This window comes from Mirounga angustirostris, unplaced genomic scaffold (assembly GCF_029215605.1).
Source record: "Mirounga angustirostris isolate CCGP_5_RB_7025 unplaced genomic scaffold, mMirAng1.0.hap1 SCAF_8, whole genome shotgun sequence".
Classification (NCBI taxonomy): Eukaryota; Metazoa; Chordata; class Mammalia; order Carnivora; family Phocidae; genus Mirounga; species Mirounga angustirostris.
Window position 1 is genome coordinate 30,773,080 of NW_026991716.1, and position 23,893 is coordinate 30,796,972.

The 23,893-nt window shown below is 57.3% G+C and overlaps 1 protein-coding gene across 1 annotated transcript in view; it reads right to left on the minus strand.

The window, feature by feature from the left end:
* Positions 1 to 23,893, minus strand: part of GRM4 (glutamate metabotropic receptor 4) — a 105,725-nt gene that overhangs the window by 31,759 nt on the left and 50,073 nt on the right. The window contains exons 3-4 of the mRNA XM_045865977.2: positions 5,165 to 5,300; positions 1,701 to 1,855 (exon numbers count right to left, since the gene is read on the minus strand). Coding sequence (XP_045721933.1) covers positions 1,701 to 1,855; positions 5,165 to 5,300 — 291 coding nt within the window. The remainder of the gene's footprint in view (positions 1 to 1,700; positions 1,856 to 5,164; positions 5,301 to 23,893) is intronic.

Below are 23,893 nucleotides of genomic sequence, written 5' to 3' on the forward strand. Positions count from 1 at the left end.
GGGTGGTGACCAAGGCTGGGAGCACCTGCGCTCTCTGGTTGGGAAGAGGAGACCAAACAAGAGAGGGTAGGGGATGACCCAGGTCACACAGCAAGACCAGGGAGGGCCTGGATCTTCTGTCTTTGAGTCCAGAACTTCTTCATCGATGACAGACACGGCTTCCTCCTCCAGATGTTCCAAAGGGGACTCACCGCCTCTGCTCTAAGCTCAGAAAACCTCACCCCAAGGCGGGCAGGCTGGCGAGTGAAAAGTGCCTGCTCTCTCCCACCCAGTGCCCCTTCTACATCCATGACTGTTCCCAGGAACATGCATCATTGACCGAGCTGCTGGGGGTGGGCCAGAAGGCCTGAAAGTTCAGTAGGGTCCACACTAGGGCAGGGTTCAAGTGGGGGCTCTGTGACTGTGGGAGCTGTAGGAGAATGCTGACATTGGTGAGGGACTGGGCGAGGGCAGGCTTTCCCAGCCTTGGCGTTTTTGATGCTTAGGGCTGGATCATTATGTGTTGTGGGGGGCAGGATGTCGAGCAGCATCACTCCCTCGTTGTGACAACCAAAAATGTCTCCAGACTTTGTCATATGTCCCTTGGGGGTCACATCGCCCCCTGGATGAGAACCACTGCTCAAAGTCTTCTCTAGTATCGCAGAGAGAAAAGGGACTTGTCAGACAAGTATGCCACTTAATAGCCACTATATGTCGCTCCATCTCTCTGAGCCTTAATGTATTCATTTACTAAATGTGGAAAAAAGTGTCTTATGGGGTCGCTGGAAAGACTAAATGAGCTGTCTCCCAGTAGCCACAGTCACTACTGTTTTGTGTTTATTATGGCTCAAGGCTGAGAAGGGTAACATGGGAACTTCTGCGGCCTCTACCTCCGGGTAAAGGGAGTACGCTGCCTGTGACCTTGAGCAAGGGCCTCCCGTGCTCAGGCCTTGGTCTCTTAGAAAGTTCGGTAGAGACGGATGTCTGCAGGCCTTCCCAGCAACATCAATGCTGGCCTCTATTTAATGAAGCAGGAGCAGGGGAGAAGGCCCTGGGAGCCTGCCTCCCCTGCGGTGAGGACAGGGAGGTCCCTGCCAAATTGGGCCACTAATGGGAACTTCACGCCTCACTGACAGCGAGTTTCCGGCCAGAGCAGACCAGTCCTACCCAGGGTGACTGTGGGTTCTGCCCCAAGAGGAAGGGATGCCAGACAGGATAGACCCAACCCCGACACCACCGAGGGCCTGCCAGACCCGGGCAGGGCCTGCAGGGAGAACCTGGCACATCACCTTCTTCTTGTCTCCTGCTGGCAGCTCCCAGGCCCTTCTGACAGAGGACGTGCCCCAGGCAGAGCAAGGGCCTTGGCTCTCGGTCCCAGATGGGAGAAGGGATGGAAGGGTGTGGAGATGAAGGAAAAGTCCTTGATAAATAAGCTTCCTGTATGTGCCACACACCTCCCACACCCGAAAATATCTGAAGAGGGAGAAGAAAGCTCCTGAATCTGGATTTGAATCCTGCTGGGTCAAGTGTAACTGGTAAGGCCACCCAGCCTCAAGCATCAGCACAGAGAGGGTGTGGGCCAAGGAAGAGGAAAGACAGGATGCGGGAAGATGAGGAGTGGGCAAGGAATGGAGTAGGGGGACAGTAAGAAGGAACAGCTGGGGAACACACAGACAGTGGGGGCAGGCGGGGGGGGCGCAGTCCAGGGCTGCCAGGCTTACCTCGTACAGACATTCTCTTGGGGAGGATAGTGACAGCACCCTCGGCCACCTCCTCCAGGTCCAGCACGGGTGCGCTCTTGGAGCCCCAGCTGTCCGAGCCCATCCAGAAGAAGTGGCCCGTCTGGTTGGCCTTCCGCGCGGCCTCTAGCACACGCCTGTGGGAACACACACCAACCCAGCCCGGCCGTGTCTGCCCCTGCCACTGCCCCGCCCTGGCCACCCCTGCTCGCGGGGGCCCTTGGCTGAACGCCCCCAGGCACACACACGTCCCCCGAATAGCCAATGCCTGTTCCCCCAGGCCCATGGTTCCTCGGGCCCCTGGCCCACACTTTTCTCTAGGCCGCCACACCCACTCCTGCCCCTAGGGCCACATCTGTCCTCGTAAGACCATACCTGTTTCCCTAGGTGCGTGCGCACCCTGGATCTGACTCAGGCCCCCGGCACTACACCTGCTCAGTCTGTGTCCTCAGGTTCGTGCCACCCTGGCCCTAATCCCACAGCCACATCTGGTCTCCTTCTCACATTTATATGTGTACACGCACACACGCGCACACACGCACACACATACCTGTCTACCGGTTACCCCTCCGCTCTCGCTGCTCCCCTCCCAGCAGAGCCCTCTCCACCCCACCTCTTTCTGGGCCAAAAGCCTAGGGCCTCTGAAGAGCTGCTTCCCACACCCTCCTGGATGGATGAAAGGGTGCGAGGCAGGTGCTCACCCCCTCCACAGTCCTACTGTGACAGCAGTTGTCATCAAATCAGGGACCCGAGAGCCCAGCACAGAGCGGCGCCCACAGGAGGCACTCAGGGAGGAGAAAGCCAGCGAGGACTGGGCAGAATTCCCCCAACCCAGCTCCTCCCACGGGGGGCGGGGGAGGGGGAGACTGGAACACAGAGAAGGCGAGCACCTTGCTCAGGATCACACAGCAGGCAAGAGGCTGTGCTATAGAAACTGGGACACAGCCAACAGGGCTCGGGAGCAGCTGCTGAGCCAGGGCAGGGGCAGGACAGCCTGGGGCTGTCAGGGAGAAACAGGTTTCCAGGCCCCAGAGCCCACACCTTCCCTCCTCCAGTAGCTCCTGACTCTTGACGATCCCAGACCCCTCAAATCTATTGCAGCTCCCCGCCCAGGGCACAAAAATCGGGGGGGGGGGGGGGCATTGTTCCCAGAAGCCACACCCACAGCCCTATAAATACCCACTTGCATCTGGCCAGTCAGAGCTGACCAGAGCTCCCAGGCCTCCCTCCCTGCAAAGTCACCTGGGTTTATTTTTACTTCTGTTTGCTTCTGAAAATGCACTGGATTTCCAGAAATGCCTCTGCATGCCCTCCGCCCCGCCACTTCCTGCTGCCAGTTCCCTCTGGAGTCAGGCACTCCCCTAGGTGCCTCTTGTCTAGGACATGAGGCCCGGTGCCTTCATCCTCCCCTCCCAGCACATGGGTCCATCTGAGCTAAGCAGCAGGCCTGGAGCGGGGCGCACCTCTGGGTGGGGGGTGGGATTTGAGTGCCGGGCTTCGGGGGTGGGGTGGGGACAGGAGTGCAGGGACTGGTGATTTAAGTGAGGGAAAGGACTTCTGAAGAGACCCTCCTGCTCCAGGAGCTGGCAGACCTGTGGGCAACAGGAATGTCCTGAGGCAGAATGTAGGGGGCCTGTAAACCTTGAGGGGGGTCAGGAGCAGCCCCTGGGCTCAGTAGCCTCTGACTCCCCCTTCCCAGCCTTTCGCTGCCTGAGACACCGTCCTTAGAGCTGGTCTTGTTGGCTTTTGTGGCCTTAATGATCTTCCAGAACTTCCCACTCCATCCCTGCAGGGACCTGGCAATGTCTCCAGGGGGAGATAAGTTTTGCTGCAACTCAGGTCCAGGATGGGGTCTTTACCAAGTGGGGAAAGTGCTGGAAAGAATGGGACTCGGATGGACACTGGTTAGCAACAGGGAGGGAGACACATGGGGGCAGGGGCAGACAGGCAGCTTTGGCTGGGCTGGAGGACAGGGGAGGCCGGGGGCACAGCAGGCTTGACACCTCAGGCCAGCCAACTGAGGGAGGAGGTCTGGGGAGGACCATATCTACTGTCTTATCCTTCTTCGCAAGTGCAGGGGTTGTGTCTCTGACCCCCCCTCAGACTGGGGCTCCCTGAGGGCAGGGCTGTATCTCCCCTCAGACTGAGGTTCCCTGAGGCAGGACTGTGTCTCCCCTCAGACTAGGGCTCCCTGAGGGCAGGGCTGTGTCTCCTCTCAGACTGGGGCTCCCTGAGAGCAGGGCTGTGTCTCCCCCTCAGACTGGGGCTCCCTGAGGGCAGGCTTGTGTCTCCCCTCAGATTGGGGCTCCCTGAGGGCAGGGCTGTGTCTCCCCTCAGACCAGGGCTCCCTGAGGGCAGGGCTGTTACTCCCCTCAGACCAAGGCTCCCTGAGGGCAGGGCTGTGTCTCCCCTCAGACCAAGGCTCCCTGAGGGCAGGGCTGTGTCTCCTCTCAGACTGGGCTCCCTGAGGGCAGGGCTGTATCTCCCCTCAGACCGGGCTCCTTGAGGGCAGGGCTGTGTCTCCCCTCAGACCGAGGCTCCCTGAGGCAGGACTGTGTCTCCCCTCAGACTAGGGCTCCCCGAGCTCAGAGCTTGTGTCTCTCCCCACCGAACAGGACAATGGCAGACGCCTGGCCCATCTTGGCTCTGACATCAGTCTGAGAGGTAGTAGCAGGGGAAGAGGCAGGAGGAAGGGAAGTGGGTTAAGATGGGTGCTTTTCAGTGCACCCGAGCTTCTGACTCAGGGTCAGAAGCAGACGTGCAGAGAGCTGGGCTGGCCCAGCATTTGCACTGCATGGTCCTGGCACCCAAAAGTCCACCTGTTTCCTCTGCACATGCAGAGACTGAGGCCCAGGGAGGGGACGACACTGCCCACCGTGAGTGTGTACCCAAGCCGGGACTGGACCCACAGCCCAGGCCTCTTCCCACTACTCCAAGCTTTGCCAAAGAGGGGAGCCAGGGGCTGACAGGGGCTCTGCATGCCCTGGGCACCTGCTGCGTGCCGGACTCGGCTCGAAGCCCTTTATGCATGTTCCTGCATTCAGTTCTCAAATAACACTATCAGGCAGGCATCCTTAGGTGCCCCCACCTTTTTTTAAAGCAGAAAAGAGGCACAGAGAGGTTGAGAAACTTGCCTCAGGTCACACAGCTAGGAGGAGGGAGAGCAGAATTAGAACCTAGGTGCTTTGGCTGAAAGCCCAGGGCCTTAGCTCCACTGTTAAAGTACCTGCTTACCATCCCCAGTTGGTAGAATGGATGCAGGAAACGAGGAGGCGGGAGAAGGGGTGCCCATTAGCAGCAGCCTATGCCCCAACCTGAGGGGTCTCCCACCCCACCTCTCTGGATCCTACAGTGGGGTCGGGCTTGTCTAGGAAGGTCTCCAGCAGGACCCATAGCTCTCCCCATGACCGGCTCCCAATCCCCGCCCAGCTGCGGCCTGATCTCACCTGATGTCATCCTCATTGGCAAAGATGATGACCGCCCTGGCGTTTGAGGTCTCCAGGAGGCGCCGGATGATCTTGTCAAACTCCCCAGGCTTAGGTTCCCGCGGTATCTTCACCGACTGAGCGATGCACACCCCCCCTGTGGGAAGGGGCGCCAGTCAGCCCCGGGGGAAGCTGGGCAGTGCCAGTCTCTCCCCGTCTCACCCCACGCCCCCCAACACACACTCCCTCCAGGAGATGGAAGCCAGGGGCTGCTCACGGCCCCCCAGCCAGACTCCTAGCTCCCACGTCCTTATCTCCAGGCCCAGGCTGGAGAACAGCCACGGTACAACTCACCAGCTGGATGACCCTGGGCATGTCACTTCAGTTCTCTGTGCCTCAGTACCCCCCTATATAAAACAGAGGCTTCCAGCAAGAGGCAATACAGCATCCTGTTTAGGAGCTAGACAGCCTGCGTTTAAATCTCAGCTCTGCTACTTACTGCTGTGTGACCTCAGGGTGGTTACTGAGCCTCTCTGTGCCTCAGATACATCATCTATAAAGTGAAGATAATACTACTTACTTCACAGGGTCGTTACAAAGCTAAGCGAGTTAGTGCACATAAATACAAGAATATCTGGCACACAGGGAGTACTTAGTAAATGATGGTTATTTTCATTGAAACCACCTCATAAAGTTTTTTTTGGAGGAGTAAATCTGAGAAGAGAGCAAGTTGCCCACCCTGGGCTATCAGCACACCATGCATCCACATCCACACGCACCTCCCAGGGCTCTTGCCCCTGGATCACATGCTCATCAACAGGCCCCTTGACAAGAGCACTGCACACAGCTGCTGACTCACACCCGGCCATCCCAGGCCCATCGCTCCAGGTCGTCCTAGGCTCTCCTTTCCAAGGTCTTCAGTAGGTGGGGCTCCCCAGCTCCCACAGCGTGCCTTGACGCCTCTACCCCCAGTCCCAGTTCAAGAGCCCCCAGGAAAACCATTCTAACGGAGTGCTCCAGGTGGGGTGACCAGAGGAGTTCTGAAGGCATCGGGGGGTCTTTGGGAGCCCTCCCGTCTCTCCTCCTCTGGCCCACTGCCACCTAGCTGGCTCCTGGAGGAGGGGCCAGGGGCCAGGGCCTGACTATCTCTTGAGCTCATTCCCCTACAAGAAGCCCAGCCCCCAGGCCATTGGAAGCATCCAGAACTCAGAGTCAATACCTCGAGGGCCAGATTCACACCCAGGCTGTGGGGCTCACAGAAACCCTGGGAGCACCTTAGACTTCACCCAGCCAGTTCCTAGCCTTAGGCATGCGTCCAGTGCGGGCGGGGGACAGGTGTCCTCCGTGCACTGAAATCCCAGCTGACCTCCTGGTACGAAAGCACTTGAGGAGTACTGTTGCTGTTATCAACAGCCCTGGACAGACGAGGACCCTAGAGAGGAGAAGTAGCTTGCCCAAAGCCACACAGTCCCCTGCCCCTACTGCGATACAGAGCAGGGAGCCTCCCTGGATTAAGAACCCCAGCGCCCCAGGTGGCAGAGTCAGGGCTCAGCTGATAGAAAAGCATGGGGGATTATTCTTAATGAAGCCGATCCTTTATCTAAGACTGTCAGTCTCCTCAGGGTCCTACTCAAAGGTCTCAGCCCAGCTCCACCCCAAACACGATCCCTCGGGGACCCAGCAATGCCTCAAACCATCTACCTCTGTTGGGTACCTGGCTGCTACCCGTGGGCCTCCAAATGGTCTCTTGGCACATGCTGGGGCCACCTGACGCTCCTGCACAGAGTCCATGCCCCTCTGTGGGAGGCCCACCCACCGGCCCCACCAGGAGAAATGCCAACACCCAGCCCCACTCAAGAAGGAGGCTCTACCTTTGGGCAGGGAGGTGGCAACCAGGGAAGGCTGCCCAAAGGCGGTGACCCTGAGCTGAATCTGAGGGAGGAGGCATACACAGCCAGATAGGGGGCATTCTGGGGAGAAACAAGGTACACCCACTAGAAGGGGGATTGTTCTATGCCGGGCACCTGCCAGGCGTGGGGCCAAACGACACACGCACTCACATCCCTGTCCCCAGGAAGTGGACCCTCTGGTTCTCCACAGCTGGCAAAGCAGCCATGGTCCTCTGCCCCCGCCCTTGACTAGAACCCACCTCCCTTACTTTCTGCCTCTTGCAGGCTGGCCAAGCTCCTTGGCTCTCTCCTAAGGCAACAAAGAAGTCCCAAGCACTAGAAAGACCAGGGCCACCAGAAGATCCCGGGGAAGGGAGAGAAGGAGGCCGGGTCCTTGGGCAGGACTGGTCTCTCCAGACGCGGGTCCCACAGAGAGAGCCAAGGAGAGCCCTTCTGTTGCCCACAGCGCTGGCCTTGCCCTAATGGCGGCTGGGCAGACGCTCACCTTCTGGCTAAACCCTCCATATGGTTCCTTTCCAGTTAGAAAGTGGGCCAATTGTGACATTTCCCCCCCATCTGGAGAGACAGATGGACAAGGGGAAGCGGCTGGACGGGGGGGGGGGGGGGGGGGGAGGCGGTGAGGATGAGCCACCTGGCTCCAGGAGGGAAGAGGGGGGCCAGGGGCAGAAGGGAGGGAAGCAGGGAATGGGAGTTAATTGTTCTCCAACGGGAAGAAACTTGCAGATCAGGTTTTATTTCTGGGCCATGCCCCCCTAGGAGGATCCGCGGGGGTGGTCCCGCCCCCCCAGCCCCACCGACAGCCCCAGGCATATCTTGCACGTTTCTTTTCTCTGGGGGGAAGAAGAATTAAATGACCACAGCTCCGTCAGCTAGAATGTGAGTGAGCCTCGAGGTACTTGAGACAGGAGTACGGTCTGAGCAGGATACTCTTACAACCACAAGAGGAGGAGGCGACTGGAGGGGAGTTTGGGGGGCTCGGCAGAGCTCGAAAATACCAGGGAACGGTTTAAGAAGCATCTACTGTGTGTTGAATATAACTCTGCAAATCTTACATGGATTCATTCAACTGGGGTGTCATCGGCACATCTCCAAGTTCTAGACGAAGAAACTGAGGCACAGAGAGGTTAAGGGGCTTCCCAAGGTCACGCAGATAGCCAGGAGTAGGGTGGGGGTTTAAACACAGGCTGTCTGGCTCCCACAGCCAACCCCTCAGCCAGTCCATTGTGCCATGGCTCAGGCCACGTGGGGAAGGAGTTGGGGGACAAGGTCAAGGAAACACCTGCGGCCCGTAGACATGGGCACGTCTGGGCACATGGCCTGCTCTGGAGGAAGTGCCCACTGCTGTCACTGCCCCGAGGTGAGAAGCCAAGTACCCACAGGATCCCGGTGCACTGTGGCCCAAATGTCAGCCTGGCTGCTCAGGGACCCCAGAATAGGGATTAAGCGGCTGGCTCACCAGGGCCTCTGCTGATATAACACGAGCTCCCAGCAGCGAGTAGCATAGCCTCTACCTCGGCTGCCCTCCCGGCCCCCGCTGCAGCCAGAGAGGACCGGAGCAGCCCCCGAGGGCCCAGCATTTACTGAAGCAGCCCCTGCAAGCCTGGCAGGGGAGTCCTCACACCTCCCGGGGCAGGGGCTAATAGTCCCATCTTACAGATGAGGGCTGAGGCTCAGACGTGCTGGGTAGCCCCCCGGAGGTCACACAGCCCGTAGTGGGACTGCAATCGGGGTCTGTGTCCAGACCCTCTCTCAGGCAGAGAAAGAAAAGGCCTGGGTCACTGGGTCTCTGCGGACCCCTACTTCCTGCAGCCCCTCTCCCCACAAAAGACCCCAATCACACACCAAGCCCGCCAGCCCTCTTGCATCCCAGCCGCTGCAGATCCATCACCATCACCGTGGGGGCCGTGGCTAACACCCGCCTGGGATTCCTTCTTCAAACCTCTCTAGCAGGGAGGGCGCCCTTCTCTGCACCCCTACTCCTTTCCCCCTGTGGCCTCTCTCTTTGGATAAAATACGGACAGTAAACAGAACTGAATTAAACCTAAGGAACAAGGAACAAGCCCACTCCCTATCTCCGCTCAGAAGCTAGAACCTTCTACCTCTCTCAGACTCCAGGCACAGGTCATAAGAAGGCAGGGGGCATGGAGGAGTCTGGGGTCCCCCGAAGCCCCCCTTAGCAAGCCCCTCACTCCATACCCCAGCCTCCCAGCCCCCGGCAAGCACCCAGCTGCCAGCTGCAAGCTCTGCTGTCCACCAGGTCAGCGCGTCCACTCGCAGGACCATGGGCACGAAGCCACGGCCACTTGCCAAGCACATCTGAACACATGGAGGCGTAGGGACCTCGGAGATCTCCGGGCCCAAGCTGGGCAGGGAGCGAGGAGAAGGAGGCCGGACAGGAGCCACCCTTTGCCCAGGGGCACGCGGCAGCTGGGGCAGAGCCCACCTCCAGCTGAGGCTCTCACCCCGGCACCAGGGGGTTTCAAACCCGGGCCAGCGCTCTGTGGCTTCTGGCCTGTGTTGTCACAGCGCCAACGGAACAAGCAGTGAATGCTGGGGCATCCCCTCACCTCCCTGGGCCCCACCTCCAACGCCCTCCCTCCCCCAGCCCTGCAGTGAGGGCCCAGCCCGCCCTCCACACCTTCCCCTCCCACTGGTCAAAACAGACGAGGATGATCCAACCCTCAAGGCCCTGCTGCTGATCCCGGACAGCTGGACCATTCAGTGGGGGAGGGTCCACCGAACCCTTTGGAGACCCCGTGGAGACATGTAGTAAAGTGGAGTGTGGAGGCACGCCCCCTGTGGGGGCTCAGAACCCGCACGTGGGCCCCAGGAGCCCCAGGCAGGCGGGCGCCACAGCACTGTTTGAAACAGAAAACACACAGAAATGACCTAAATGTTTTACAACAGAAGAACGGATAAACTGTGGTGTTTGTACAGTGGAAAGAAAACAGCTCTCATGTTTTGGCACAATAAAAATCCTGAGAACCGGAAGTTGATCAAAAAGGCAAATCGCAAAGTGATCTGTCCTGTTTATGAGAAACTTAAAGACCACATGTAATAAGCCTTAGCATATACGGAGATACACATCCATATGAGCAAAAGCCATGTGAAGGCAGGAGCTCCTGTCCGTTGCATTGGTTGCAACCTCCCCAGTGCCTAGAACAGTGCTGGGCACATAGTAGGTGCTCAATAAATGCATGCTGAATGACTAAGCAAGGGCAAGAAGGGAACCCACCACCTTCAGGGTCGTGGTTACCTCAAGGGAGGGAAGCAAAATAATGAGCCGAGAAGGTCTCCACAGGGCAAGGGGGACGGGAGAGGGGGGAGTTGTCTTCTAGACAATCCGCACTTTCTTTCTTTAAATAATAGTCAGAAGCAAATATGGCAAAATGTCAATGCTTAGTGAACGTGGACCCCAGAACCCAAACCAGACAAAACTCCTGTCACACACAAGCCGCAATGACGGTGTTCTAGGCCTCACGTGGGCTGCCTGATGGAGAACACCGGGACACAGCCCAGCCTCCATTTTTCGTCTGTGAAATGGAGCCCCTCAGCCACTCCCAGCCCAGTGGCATCCACAGTGTGCTGGAGGGGAGGAGAATGGGGTGCCCGCCAGCCTTCTGGCTCCTGAAATCCTATCTTCCCCTCCAGGCACCTGCCCTGACTTGAATGTGGCATAGAGACCCCACTAGCAAAACTTGATCCTGGTTTCCTGTTGTATTCTGTGGTCTCTGAGCCCTTTCCATTTGCGGTCCGATGACCCTTCCGGGTGTTCTTCAGGTCCAGCGGATGTACCTGTGTCAGTGCCTGTCCCCCACTGCACTCCCCAAGGGCAAGGCCGGGTCTGTGCGTTGGTGTGTTCATTCATTCAGGCATTTATTCATGCGTTCCCATTCGAAAAGTGCCTTGCTCGGTTCCTGGCACAATCAGATGCTGAGAAATGATAGCAAGGAAGATCCCTCCCTTGGAGCTCACGGTCTAGTTGGGAAAAGCAAGACCAGAAAAGAGAGCGATCGGCCAGAGGAGGAGTGCAAGGGGACAGCCCTCCTGGCTGGCAGGAGCACACAGTGGCAGGGGACGGCCCCCTGGGTGCGGGGCCCACTGCCTGCTTCTCCACGCTTCACCACACTTTGGCCAACACACCCCGCCTACGTGCTCCCACTGCTTTCCCTTCATGCAGTCAACAAATGTTTACTGAGCTCATTAGGTGCCTGGTAAGTTCCAGATGCTAGGACACAGCTGGGAGGAAGCCAGAGCCCCTACCCTCAGACAGCCTACTCGCAGTGGCAGAAAACCTCTTGGAGGCGGAGGAGGAAACCAGCAGGGTGAAGTGAGGGTGGGAGGTGGGGGCGGCATCCCCTCGGCCCACTCTGGTGTGTCCTGGAGGACAGGGGGCTCAGGCCAGGCAGCTCAGGAGGCAGAGGCCGCTTTGGACTCTGCTCTGACTTTTCCCTAGGAGCTGCTGCCTTGCCTGTGAGCCAGGAATTGAAAATACTTTGGACCTGTAAATCCCACCCTCAAGTGAGAGCTCGCTGCTGAAATGACCTCGTTTTTCTGTCCACCGCTGCCCGGGATTGTGTGTGCCTGGCTCCCTCCATCAGCACGGACGATCTGGGGAGCTTGTCTGAGGACAGGGACGGGCAGAAACCAGCAGGGCAGGCACGAAGGGGCGCTGCGTTAAGGGACACCCAGGGGGAGTCAGTCAGCCAGACTTCCCACCTGGAGGGGTCTCCCTAATGCCCCAGGGGACTCGGGTTTGCACACACTGTACCTGCGCCCAGCTTCCTCCTCCTCTCCACACCTCCCTGCCCCCCCACCAGATGGCTCTCCCCACTCCACCTGTCTAAATACGCCTTCCCCACCATCCTGCCATCCCCCAAGCAATCCCCAGATCCCCTGCCTTCACAGCACCCCCCCTTGTGGGCTGTGCCCACCCTGGCAGCCAGGGCAGGCAGAGAGAAAAGGCCTCCCACCAGAGCAGCCTGCTTTCAGCCAAGACCACCCCCACGGTGGGGGCAGTCAGGGACCTGGGCTCTCTGGTTCCTCCCCAGGGGTCTCACCCTCCCGGCTTGGACATCTGTGTCCTCATCCTATTCTCATTCACTCACCAGGAGACCCACCCTTGCCAGGCCCTGAGGAAGGAGCTAAGCGGCTAGCACGCAGGCAGTGGGGTGGGCCCCATGAGGCAGAGTGGCCAGGACAGCGCGCTGCACCCATGGCTCCCCAGGGGGACGCCACAGCCACGCGGTCTCTCTCCAGCACCCAGGGCCCCGGGATCACACTCTACAACCCGGGTGCTGGGCTCCAGCCCAGGGAGGAGAAATTTCCCTGCGGCTGAAGCGTGCAGGTGGCCCAGGAAGGCCTGTCCCCTCACAGGGAAGGCAAGCAGCCTCAGGAGGCCAGCACAGACGTGGGCTCCTCTCCGCTTTCTCTTTCTCTTTTCCTTGCTTTTTCTTTTGTTTGTCCTTTTAAATTTAAAAAGGGAGAAAAACAATGAAAAGACAAATCCTGGGAAATCAAGTGGAAAAATCTACATTATGGCAAAATGTGAAGGCAGCAAATTACAACATAGAGAGAAAGGTGGGGGGAGTTAGACAACCCAAGGGGGGCCCCCAGGCTCCCATAGGTTCCCAGCAGAGAGGGGGGGTGGGGGGAAGGCTGGGAGTTACCCTGGACCATATGGCCACACACATGCACGAGCGTGCGCGCGCACACACACACACACACGCATGGCCCTGCCCTTCTTTCCTTCTGCTCCAAAAGCCAGGCCCTCTTCCCAAATCCGCTCTCAGGAAAGGGAGCTACTCAGAGGGGTCAGTGACTATTCCAGTGCTACTTTTGTTTTCAGGCAGCAGACCTTTGGCCTGAGGGGTTTTGAGGTCGGGAAGAGCCCAGGCTCTGAGAGAATGCCCCTGACCCGTGGCTGTTGCAGGCTGAGTAAGGCTGTGGGAGACAGTGAGGATGGGCCCAGACTCCAACCAGCTCTGGTTCCAGCTGGGTCTGGGGCTCCACAGCGGGCTCAAGGCCTCTGGGGTGGCGGGGCGGGGGGGAGGGCAGGGGGCAGCTCAGGCCTGGTTCATGGCCACTGTCCCTTTCTGCTCTTGCTCCCGGACCTACTCCCCACTATCTAGTGTCCACTCCAGCCTCCATCTGACACACAGCTCCCTGCCTACAACCCTCTGTGGCTCCGTGTGTGTGTGTGTGTGTGTGTGTGTGTGTGTGAGAGAGAGAGAGAGAGAGAGAGAGACAGACAGACAGACAGAGAGGGAGACAGAGACAAGGACTTGAGGTCTACAACATCCAGCCTTACCCGGCTCCCTATGAGAACCTGCCATCCGACCACATCCGCCGCCTCCACGGGCCTTTGCAGAGGCTGCTCCCCCAGCCGGGAGGGCCCCCACCTGGCGCTGCAGTGACCCTCTGCAGCCTTCCCTCACTGGGCCTTGGTTATCTCCTTAGTGTCTGCAACTCCGCTCAGAGCCTCAAGGGGCCCAGCAATCATGCCGCACCTGCTCGAGAGACGGGCACTGATTCATCGTTGCTGCATGAATGAGCCACTGAGTACCCGACTGATGGAGGTGGAAGGGGCCAGAGCTGCTAGCACTGGTGTTGGGGCAGAGACTCTGTGGGAATCCAAGGTGGACACCTGCACCTGCTCAAACCCTTCCACCTCCTCTGGGAGCTTCCTTAGCCCTGCAACCCACCGTGACCTCCGCTCTGAGCCACCGCCTGGTCACACCGAGTGCCCAGACATCTGTATGCAAAGGCACTGGGTACCCACTTTGCGCCTGGCACCTACTTCATGCCAGGCTCTGGGCTACAAAGATAATCCATTCACAGCATCTGCCCTTCAGGACGCACTCGTGAACTCCATGCACACGCAGGGGCTGGACATCACACACACCTGGACATCTCTCTCAGGTCCTGCCTTGCCTTGAGATTTTGCTTCTCCACCTAGATGCAAATTCCTTGCTATGAGCGCTTTGGAAATGTATGTGCAAAAGAAGAACGAGTGAAGGGGCCCCTGGCTGGCTCAGTCGGTAGAGCACGCGACTCTTGATCTTGGGGTCGTGAGTTCAAGTCCCACATTGGGGGTAGAGTTTACTTAAAAAAAACAACAACAAAAAGAAGAAGTGAAGAAAAGTATAAGATAGCCATGCAAACTGGCAGGTCCTCAGAGTCTGAAGACAGCAGGGCCAGTTGGAGAAGAGCATGAAGTAGAATATTCACCCTCCCTGCTGTGGCCAGCATGACTCCAGCCCTAGGGAAGTGCTGGGCCCCCTGTGAGAGATTTGGCTGGAGCCAGGAAGACCCAGTACCAAGGGACTGGGAGGGGAAGACAGTCCCCCGGTTTCCAACTTGGAGGTGCCTCCCTATCGCACTCCACCAAAGGTTTGTGCAAAGCATGAGTATTGCACCTGCGTTCAGCTCCCTCCGCCTCTCCATCCTGAGGCAGAGCATGCTGGCTCCACAGCTCACTCACCGTGTGACTTTGGACAAGTCACTTAGCCTCTCTGAGCATCAGACTTTCCAACTGCAACATGGGAAAGGACTTAAAGAAGCCACACGGGGTGGAGTTGGAGTGAGGGTCAAGTGCGGTGGAGTCTGTGAAGGCCTGGGTTTGCCTCCTGGAGCCAAGGCCTCTGCAGAACAGGTGAGGCGAGTAGGCGTAGGAGCTGCTCATGCAGGAGGGCAGGAGCCGGGAAGACAGAGACCTCCTCACCCAGCCCGGGCCAGGACCCAGCCCCAGTGAGGTATGCTCTGGGGACCAGGGGCACCATGCTAAACCAGGAACTGTCCCCAGAGATGGGGAGCGGGGCGGAACCCAGGGCCAAAGCAGGGAGGCCCAGGGATTGTCCAGAGCAGAACATGCACGTTTCTCTTCCTGAATAATCTCAGCACCTCCCACCACTCCCAGCCGCCCCCTCCCAACACACACACATGCACACACGGCAACACGCACCCTCACAGATCACATATCACAATCTCACACAACCTCAGGGCCACAGACCCTCACGAGGACACGCACAGCCCCACCCATCACAGGCACAAACCAGATGACAACTGTGTGCAGCCTCGCGGCCACCAGGACACACACCTGGCCATACACGGGCGCCACTCACCCAATCCCACAGCCACGCAAGCTCCCACGGCGACCACAGAGCCTCACGCGACCACTCGCCACACCTGGCCCCCCACAGCCACACGGCCACGAAGCTGCCAGGCCAGCCGGACCACACCTCGGCACCATTCACACCTACCCTCTGCTACTGGTTCAGAGGGGGGCCTGGCTGGGCAGTGCCGTTGGGGGGCGGTTAGTGACTGACGGCGGGGTCCAGCATCCCTGTCATCCAACAACCATTTGCCGAGCAGCTTCGGTGGCCCCTCCAACTGAGGCAAATCCTGTCTTCCTGCTGAAACCCTCTCCCTCTGCCTCCACCCTGTGGAGAACAGGCCTGGCTCTGGGGGTGCAGGGGACACAGGCATCAAAGAGCTGTCCTGGTGTGACACCAGGAGAGGCTGAGTGTGGCCACAGCGGGGCCCATGTCTCACTTCAACCACCTACTTGCTTCGTGGTAAAAGCTCCTTTGCCCAACCTCTCCGAACGTCCATTTCTGCGTCTATAACACGGGATGACATTACCCCCACCCCAGACACGCAGGGCTGTTGTGAGGATTGAAGGGGTCGCCCCGTGGACAGGCCGGGCCTCCGAGGGGATATCTGGGGGGAGAAGAGGGTGCAGGTTTGGGGGGACTCGTCAGCGCAGCCGTGGGGCTCAGTGCCTCTGAGCTGAGTGCTGCTGTCCCCCCGCAGGAGGCCACTGGGCAGTGGCAGCGTTGTTCAGAGCTGCATTATTCATGGCGCTCAGCTCTGAGCAGAGGGAAATTTGCTGAGTGATCGACCTAATATCTTAACACAAACCCATTTAGGCAAAACACCCTTAAAGTGAGAAAGGCAGGGAAAAAATAGAAAAGGAAGCGAAGAGGTTTCAAGACAGGTGGTGGTGAGAGGCTGGTTCCTACCCGTCTCCCCCCAGGGCTTCCTCTCCCCGGGAGGCCCCTGCCCCGACACAGCCCCCCAGGCCGCACCTTCCCCGACTCTCAGTGGCCAGGGCCGGCATCCTCTGATTGAAGGAATCCTACCCACTTCTCAGATTTGGCTCAGAGCAGGAAGAGTCTGCCCAAGGCTCACACAGCAAGTCAGGGGTCAGCCAGACCCAGGACTGCTGAGTGTTCGCTCAGAGTCCTCTGCCGAGCAGCCCTGCACAGAACAAGACCCCCAGCTCCGGTGACACCCCCTGCCTCCTCGGCCTCAAACTCCACATTCTACCACAGCAGGACCTCTTTCTCCAAGTGAACTTGGATGTTCCCACCCTCAGCCTCAGCCGGTCCCTCTGCCGGAAATACCCTTCCTGCTCCTCTACCCGCCCAACACCCGTAGGGGCTCCCTTTCTCCACCTCTTCCCCCCTGGAAACATGCCAGACCTCTGCCCCAGCCGGAACTCACCGTGTCCACTTAGGCTCGCCTCACACCCTCTCCACCAGCTCGCCCCTCCTCTGCCTGAGCTGGGCCCATTCGGTAACTCCCCTGCTTCAGGGCGTGAGGCCTCCCAGCTCTGCCACTTCTTAGCTGGGTGACCTTGGACAAGTTACTTACCTCTCTGGGCCTTATGTCCCTGTACTAGAGTGTGAAGAATAAGGGAATATACGAAAGGTGCTCTGAACGCTGCCAGGCGCACACGCACACTCAGTAAGTGTTTGTATTGTAATATTATCGTTGGCTCCCCCCATGAGTCCATACGCCCCTTTAAGGGGAGACTGTGTCTTTCTCCTTTCTAACTCCCCTGTTTCCAGCAGAGTGCCAAGCACACAGTAGGTACTAACCAACAGTGGTTGAACAGAGCCTCATTTCCAGCAATGTTGTCTGCCTAGCCTCTTCACACCAGACCCCTTGAGAAGAGAAGCCAATGAGGGGCTGGTGGCGGGGACCCCTGTGTGGGGCAGAGGTGTGAAGAAGATGACCTCTGGCCAGCTCCACCCCCACAGCAGGGACGGAGGCTCAGCTGGGCAGGCAGGGCCCGGGGCGAGGGCCTGGCTGCCGGGCCTGCGGTCTGGCCAGGGACGAACAGGCGGCTGCAGGCCGGAATAAAATATTTAGGAGCCCACATCCCCAGGAAGTGGAAACTGACAAGCAAAATGAAATGTTGAGATGTAATTACCCAGGCAGGCCAAGCATGTCTCCCCGCCGGCGGCGGGCTCCACACCCCCCCACCTGCTACAAGCAGGCACTGGGTAATGAAGTCCTCCCGGACCCTCTCCCGCACCAGTCCTCTCCCCCTGCTCTTCAGGCCAGGCCAGCAGGAGGGGTGGGAGAACAGCAGGACACGCAGCGAACCGGGGGGCCTTGTCCAGCCCTGGCATTGACCTACCCCAGCAATCCCTTCACCCCACTGGACCTCAGCTTCCTCAGCCAGAAGATGGGCTGCTGCGCCACACCTGGGAGGGAGGACCCAGACGGTGAATGTGTACGTGCTCCATTAACTGGCTTCAGCAGAGGACAGCAGAAGGACAGCACTGAGGACAGCAGCGGACACCGGCCTGACCCAGCGTGCCATGAGAGGCTCTCTTGAGGTGCTGGGCCGCCCAGGACTCAGGTTAGTAGAGGCTGGTGGACAAAGGTCTAGGGCTGAGGCCCCAGGGTGGGCCCTGAGCTGCAGGGCCCACCTCACCCCAAAAAACTTCCCCAGGCTCTCCCAACACTGTTAGTCCACATCTCGGAGCAGAGAGACAGGGACTCAGACAGGGGCTCCAGGCCTCGATCCTGGGAACAGCCTTGAGTAGGTCTCAGCGGAGTGTCCAGGAGCAGGGGAGCTGGGAAAGGGATGCTCAGCTGACCCTCATCCCGCATAGCAGAGCTGAGGGAGGGAGTGCTCCTTTTTGATTGAAATCAGGGCACAGAGAGGGGCCGTGATTCGCCTAAGACAGTCCTCACCCACACCGCCCTGGCCCCTCCCCAGGCTGGCACAGTGCTCCTGGGCAGGTCCAGCCTCACCTGGAAGCAGCCAGCTGACCCCTCAGCCATAACCCATTGTGCACCCCCACTCCTGTCAACACCATCTTACCAGACCAGAGCCCCACACCCACACACAAACCTCAGCCTGCCCAGCCTGGCCCACTACCGCCCCACCCAAACTCCAACCCCATTCCACTACTCCCCTGCCTCAGTGGCTCCCACCTCCCTCAAGGCAAAGTCCAAACTCCTCAGCCCAGTCCCGCCTGAGGCCCTGCACCCTCATCACCCATCTCTCCCCACCTCTAACAGCACCTACAGTTTCCGACACACACCAAGGTGCCCCTCTCTTCCTCCCTTTGCTCAGTCTCTTTTCTCTCTGCCTTTGTGCCCAATTCCCCTTCCCAAACTCCTCCTTCCTCAAGTCAGCCCCTGTCCATTCTTGAGGATTCAGTGCATGGCCCACTCCTCCAGGAAGCCTTCAGGGGTATCCCTAGGCTTCTTCTTCCTTGGGCACCCATAGCAATCCCAACATCTCCATCACTGAGCTTAGCACAGTGAATGAAATTTATGGGAGATGGCCGCTGCCGGGCTCAGAGCATTCACTGATTAGCAACCACTTACTAAGCACCAGGCGCTGTCCTAGACACTGTGGGTACAACTATGAATAGGACAACCCAGAATCCTGCCCTCATGGAGCCGATAGCCATTTATGAAGTAGACAACAGATGTTGAGGAACGACCTAATTAAGAGTTGGCCTACTGTCCAGAAAGTCTCTTGGCTCCATCTTCAGCTCCTGTCTCCCTGCTTTCCTCTTCTGTCATCCCCCACCCCATCCTGTCTCTTCTCTCTCTCTCTCTCACACACACAAATACACGCACACTCCCCCATTATTCCACAGCCCCTTATGTTCATGCAGTGCTCACATGTTCTCTCATTAATTCCTCCCAATCAGCCCATGGCTTAAGTGACCATTTTACAGATAAGGACCCACAAGCCAGAGCCTTGTCTTGGCTGCCTCCACTTTCCTTTTCTCCGGCTTATCTTCCCCTTCTCCTCCACCTTTCCATTTTCCTTTCCAGGACCCAGCGCCAGTGAGGTATGCTCTGGAGACCAGGGGCACCATGCTAAACCAGGAACTGTCCCCAGAGATGGGGAGCTGGGCGGAACCCAGGGCCAAAGTGGGGAGGCCCAGGGATTGTCCAGAGCAGAACATGCACGTTTCTCTTCCTGAATAATGTTATAGTTACATTTTTCTCCCACCTTCTGGGGTGACTGGCAAGTTGCCTCCTCTCTCTGAGCCCATTTCCCTATCTATAAAATGAGGCAAGCAAGGCAGGCTCTGGGAGATGGTAAATGGGGCCCGTGCTTCCCTCTCCCCTACCCCCCTCGGCAGCCGGAACTGTGTCCCTCTCCATCTTCATTCTCCTCCCTCCCTCCCCTCTCCTCTTGCTTGTCACTTTGTCCTGCTTCCTCCCCCAATCCCAAAGCCTCCCTTGGGTCCCAAAATGTCTGTAAAATGGTCATTAGCTTTCCTTCTGGCTCATTAAAAATGAGAATTTGCATAGAATATCCATATGATCATTCTGTCTACAGCAAAATGGGACGTGGATATAAGGCACCATGCAAGTCAGGAAGAAAGGGGAGGACAGTCACAATGGGAGGGGGGAGAACCCCAATCAGGAAGAGGCCAAGTGCTCACCACTGGGGTCTCAGGCCTCAAAATCAGGCCCCCTCGGGCCCTTTCTTGGCCTTTTTGATGGCTAATTCACCTATTTTTGTCATTCTTACAATAGCCAGCCAAGTAGGGACTGCAATTATCCCCATTTTACAGGTGGATAAACTGAGAGGCAAAGAGGAAGAGTGGCTGTCCAAAGACACACAGCAAGGCTGTGGCACTCCTGGAGGGCAGCACTCTCTGCCATGGGCCAGGCTCCCCCAACCCACGTAGGCCTGCTGGTTTCCCAGGAAGGCTGCCCCTCCTCACTCTCAGGAGGAAGATGTCAGGAAGAGCCACACCAGTCATGCAGTTCTCCCACCCAGAACACCCTCCTGCTCCTCTGGGACAGGCCCACCTGTCCTTTAACTCTCCTCCCGTCACCCCTCCTCGAGGAAGCCCCCCCTCCCCAAAACAACTGTTTAGCCAGATGCAGAGATTTCTGGAGACAAAAGTGTCCAAACCTCTTCTCCCAGCTATAAACAGCTGGCCCTTGGACAACACGGGTTTGAACTGTGCAGGTCCACTTGTATGTGGATTTTTCTTGATACAGTACAGTGCTATAAATGTATTTTCTCTTCCTTAGGATTTTCTGGATAACATTTTCTTTTTTCTAGCTTGCTTTATTGGAATAGCACAGTATACACCTATAACATACAAAATACGTGTTAATCAACTGTTTACGTTATCAGTGAAGTTTCCGGTCAACAAGAGGCTATTAATAGTTAAGCTTTGAGGGAGTCAAAACTTATATGCAGATGTTCAACTGCGCAGGGTTTGGCACCCCTAACCCTTGTGCTGCGCAAGGATCACCTGTAATTACATTTAGACCTGACTCATCCCAAAAAGAATTCGCAGCAGTGCCCAGAAATAAATATACTTGGCAAAAAAGAATTTGATAACAGAATCGAGGGAAAGGAACCTGTACCTTACAGATGAGGCCTTGCTCAGCAGCCACAGACTGGCAGAGAATTGGCAGTCTGTTGGGACCAGAGCCAACCTGGACTTCCCCAAATGTCCGGCCTTGGGGGGGAGCGGCGCACTGCCACTGTCCATGGTGCTGAACCCAGGAGCGCATGGGCGACCTCCCATCCACATGCAATCTAGGAGCAAGTCCTTCCGTCTTGAGCTTCAAAATACACCCTAAATCTGTCCCTTCTCATCATCCCCACCCCCAGTCTAAGCCACCAACATTTCTCACCTGTGGAGGAGGAGTGGCCTCCTCACTGGCATTCCTGCCTCAGCCCCTGCCCTCACACAACAGCTGAAAAGCTCCTATTAAACCCAAGTCTGTTAACATTCCTCCCCTGCTCACAATCCTCCAATAGTTCCCATCTCATTCAGAACAAAAGCTAAGATCCTCCCAGTGGCCCACAAGGCCCCACGTGATCTGCCCCTCTTCTACTTCCCTCTACCTCACTCACTCTGCTCCTGCCTCTTGGTTATTCCCCAAATGCCAGGCAGGCTCCCACATCAGGGCCTTTGCACTTGCTGGTGTCTCTGCCTGGGGCACTCTTCCCAGAGATCACAAGCCTCACTCTCTTACTGCATCTGGGGCTCTGCTCAAATGCTACCTCTTCAGAAAGGCATTCCCTGACCACCTTATATGAGATAATCTCCCCTACCTGGCCCTCTCTGCCCACTTACGCTGCTTTATTCTTCTCCATAACATGCCATCAGCTCCTATCTGAAATTGTATTATATAATGATGCATTTACTTGTTTGTGTAAGCTCCTCTGGCCCTCTCCCCAAATGGGAGCTCACAAGGCCAAGGTTCTTCATCTGTTTGGTCCACTGCCATATGCCTGGTATCCTGGTGCAATGCCTGGTACACAGTAGGTGCTCAATAAATATTTATCCAGCAAATGAATGAATTACCATACAGAGGTGAGAGAGGAAGTGACCGAAGAGGAGAAGAAATGCCCCTCACCTCACCAGCTACATCCCACAAAGCTGGCTCTATGTGATTTAGAGGCCTGGACTCCATCTTTCTGAGTCCTTCAAAACCCCAGGAACATAAGGGAAACCAGCACTGAAGGAGTGACCACCAAGGGATATGTCCCTCCCCACCTCTGGGGCTTGTTAGACAGGATCTCTCACAGACTCCTACACAATCACCATGACTTGATGACTCCTGATCCATCCCCCCAACCCCCCCCACACACACACACACTCCCCATCAGAGGAGTCCCTCCACCTCCTCCTTCTCCCCTGGTCCTGAGCAGAACCTCTGGCCTTTGTTGGGGGCAGTCCTCCTATGTCCCTCCCCACAGCTGACCCATCAGTGTCTCCCTGGAGAAAGACAGGTGACAGGAACAAATACTTCATTGAGGGAAGACTCCACCTTCCTTCTCTCAAGCTCCCGAGTCACACAAACCTAAGTGCCAACCCCACCTCAGCCACTGACAAGCAGTGGGGGCCCAGGCTCTCCTGTGGGCATGCTGAGCCACACTCACTTCTATTTAAAAAAAAAAAAGGACAATTCTCAGAGTGGCTGTGTAGGGGCTGACACTGGGGCCAGAGCCTGGCAGCTTCTGTGAGGATGGTTAATGAGATGTCCCTAAGAAATATGTATATTAAAACACAAGGAGACAGGCACTGGGGTGGCTCAGTCAGTGAAGCATCTGCCTTCGGCTCAGGTCATGATCCTGGGGTCCTGAGATCCAGTCCTGCATTGGGCTACCTGCTCAGCAGGGAGTCTGCTTCTCCCTCTGCCTGCCGCTCCCCCTGCTTGTGCACTCTCTCTCTCTCTGACAAATAAAACCTTTAAAAAAAAAAAAAAGGAGATTCAGGGGTCTTCACCCAGGCCAGGCCAGGCTGGCTGAGGGGCCAATGCAGGAGTTGGAGCCTGTTGGGGCTCAAAGACTCTGGGCAGAGGGCTGGTGGACACGGAATAATAAGCAAAAATGGCTACAAGCATCCCTGTGTGTCCACCTGTGTGAGCCCATTGAAGAAGGCACCCAGCCCCTTCCTGGTCTTACCAATGAAGAACAGGAGGCTCAGGAAGGGAAAGGGACTTGCCTAAGGTCACATAGGAGTAGAGGATGAGTCTGAGACACCCAGGACACTCAACAGCCCCATACAGGCCTGAAGTAGGAAGTCTCAGGGTGACGAAGAAAGAAAACGGTGAGCTCACAGGGTCTTTCCAGAGCTGCAGGGAAAAAGCAGTATGGGGCTTGCTTCAGCTACATCTCCAAGGAGCTCAGAGTGGGGGGTACTGGGGACCCCACCTCTGACAGGAAAACAGGCTGAAGTCCAGCAGTCAGCCAACAGGTGAAGAGGGTCCCTGGAGGTCAAGTCCCAAACCTGAGCAGGGAAGGTCACTGGCCTTCACCGCTTGCTCTTTAACAAAGGGGAAGAGCTCAGAAGGGATCAGGTTAGTGTGCACAGGGCTCCTCTGTGGGCTCAGGTTGGGGCCCAGCAACAAGAGACATACTGGAAGCTGGAGGCCAACCCTATGGTACCTGGACTTCCATGTGGCGAGGACAGATAGAAAAGCTGAGAGAGGCACCTGGGTGGCTCAGTTGGTTAAACGTCTGCCTTCAGCTCAGATCGTGATCCCAGGGTCCTGGGATCAAGCCCCACATTGGGCTCGCTGTTCAGGGGGGAGTCTGCTTCTCTGCCCCTCCCCTGGCTTGTGCTCTCTCTCACTCGCTTACTCACTCTCTCTCTCTCAAATAAATAAATAAAATCTTAAAAAAAAAAAAAAAAGCCAAGAGAGGTGAGTGAGGCATGCAGAGCTGCACGCTGGGGCAGCTCCGAGGTCCCCTAACCCATCACCTTCACGTTGGTCATCAAGCTGACACTCCACAAGGGAAAGTGACAGGCCCAGGGTTACGTGGCCACCCAGAGACAGAGGCAGAACTAGACTGGGCCCCCGCGCCCCCGTTCTGATTAGTCACGGCGACAACTGACACCTTTGGCAGCATGGTGTTTCGTGTGCTGAGGGCCTTACACCGATTCACTCACTTCATGCTCACAGCAACCTAAAAAGCGGGTACTATCGATATCCACCTTTCACCAGGTGGAAACTGAGGCCCAGAGACCCTGAGGGACCGCTCACGGTGGTGCAGCTCCTGGTGGCAGAGCCAGCATCTGGACTCTCAACCACT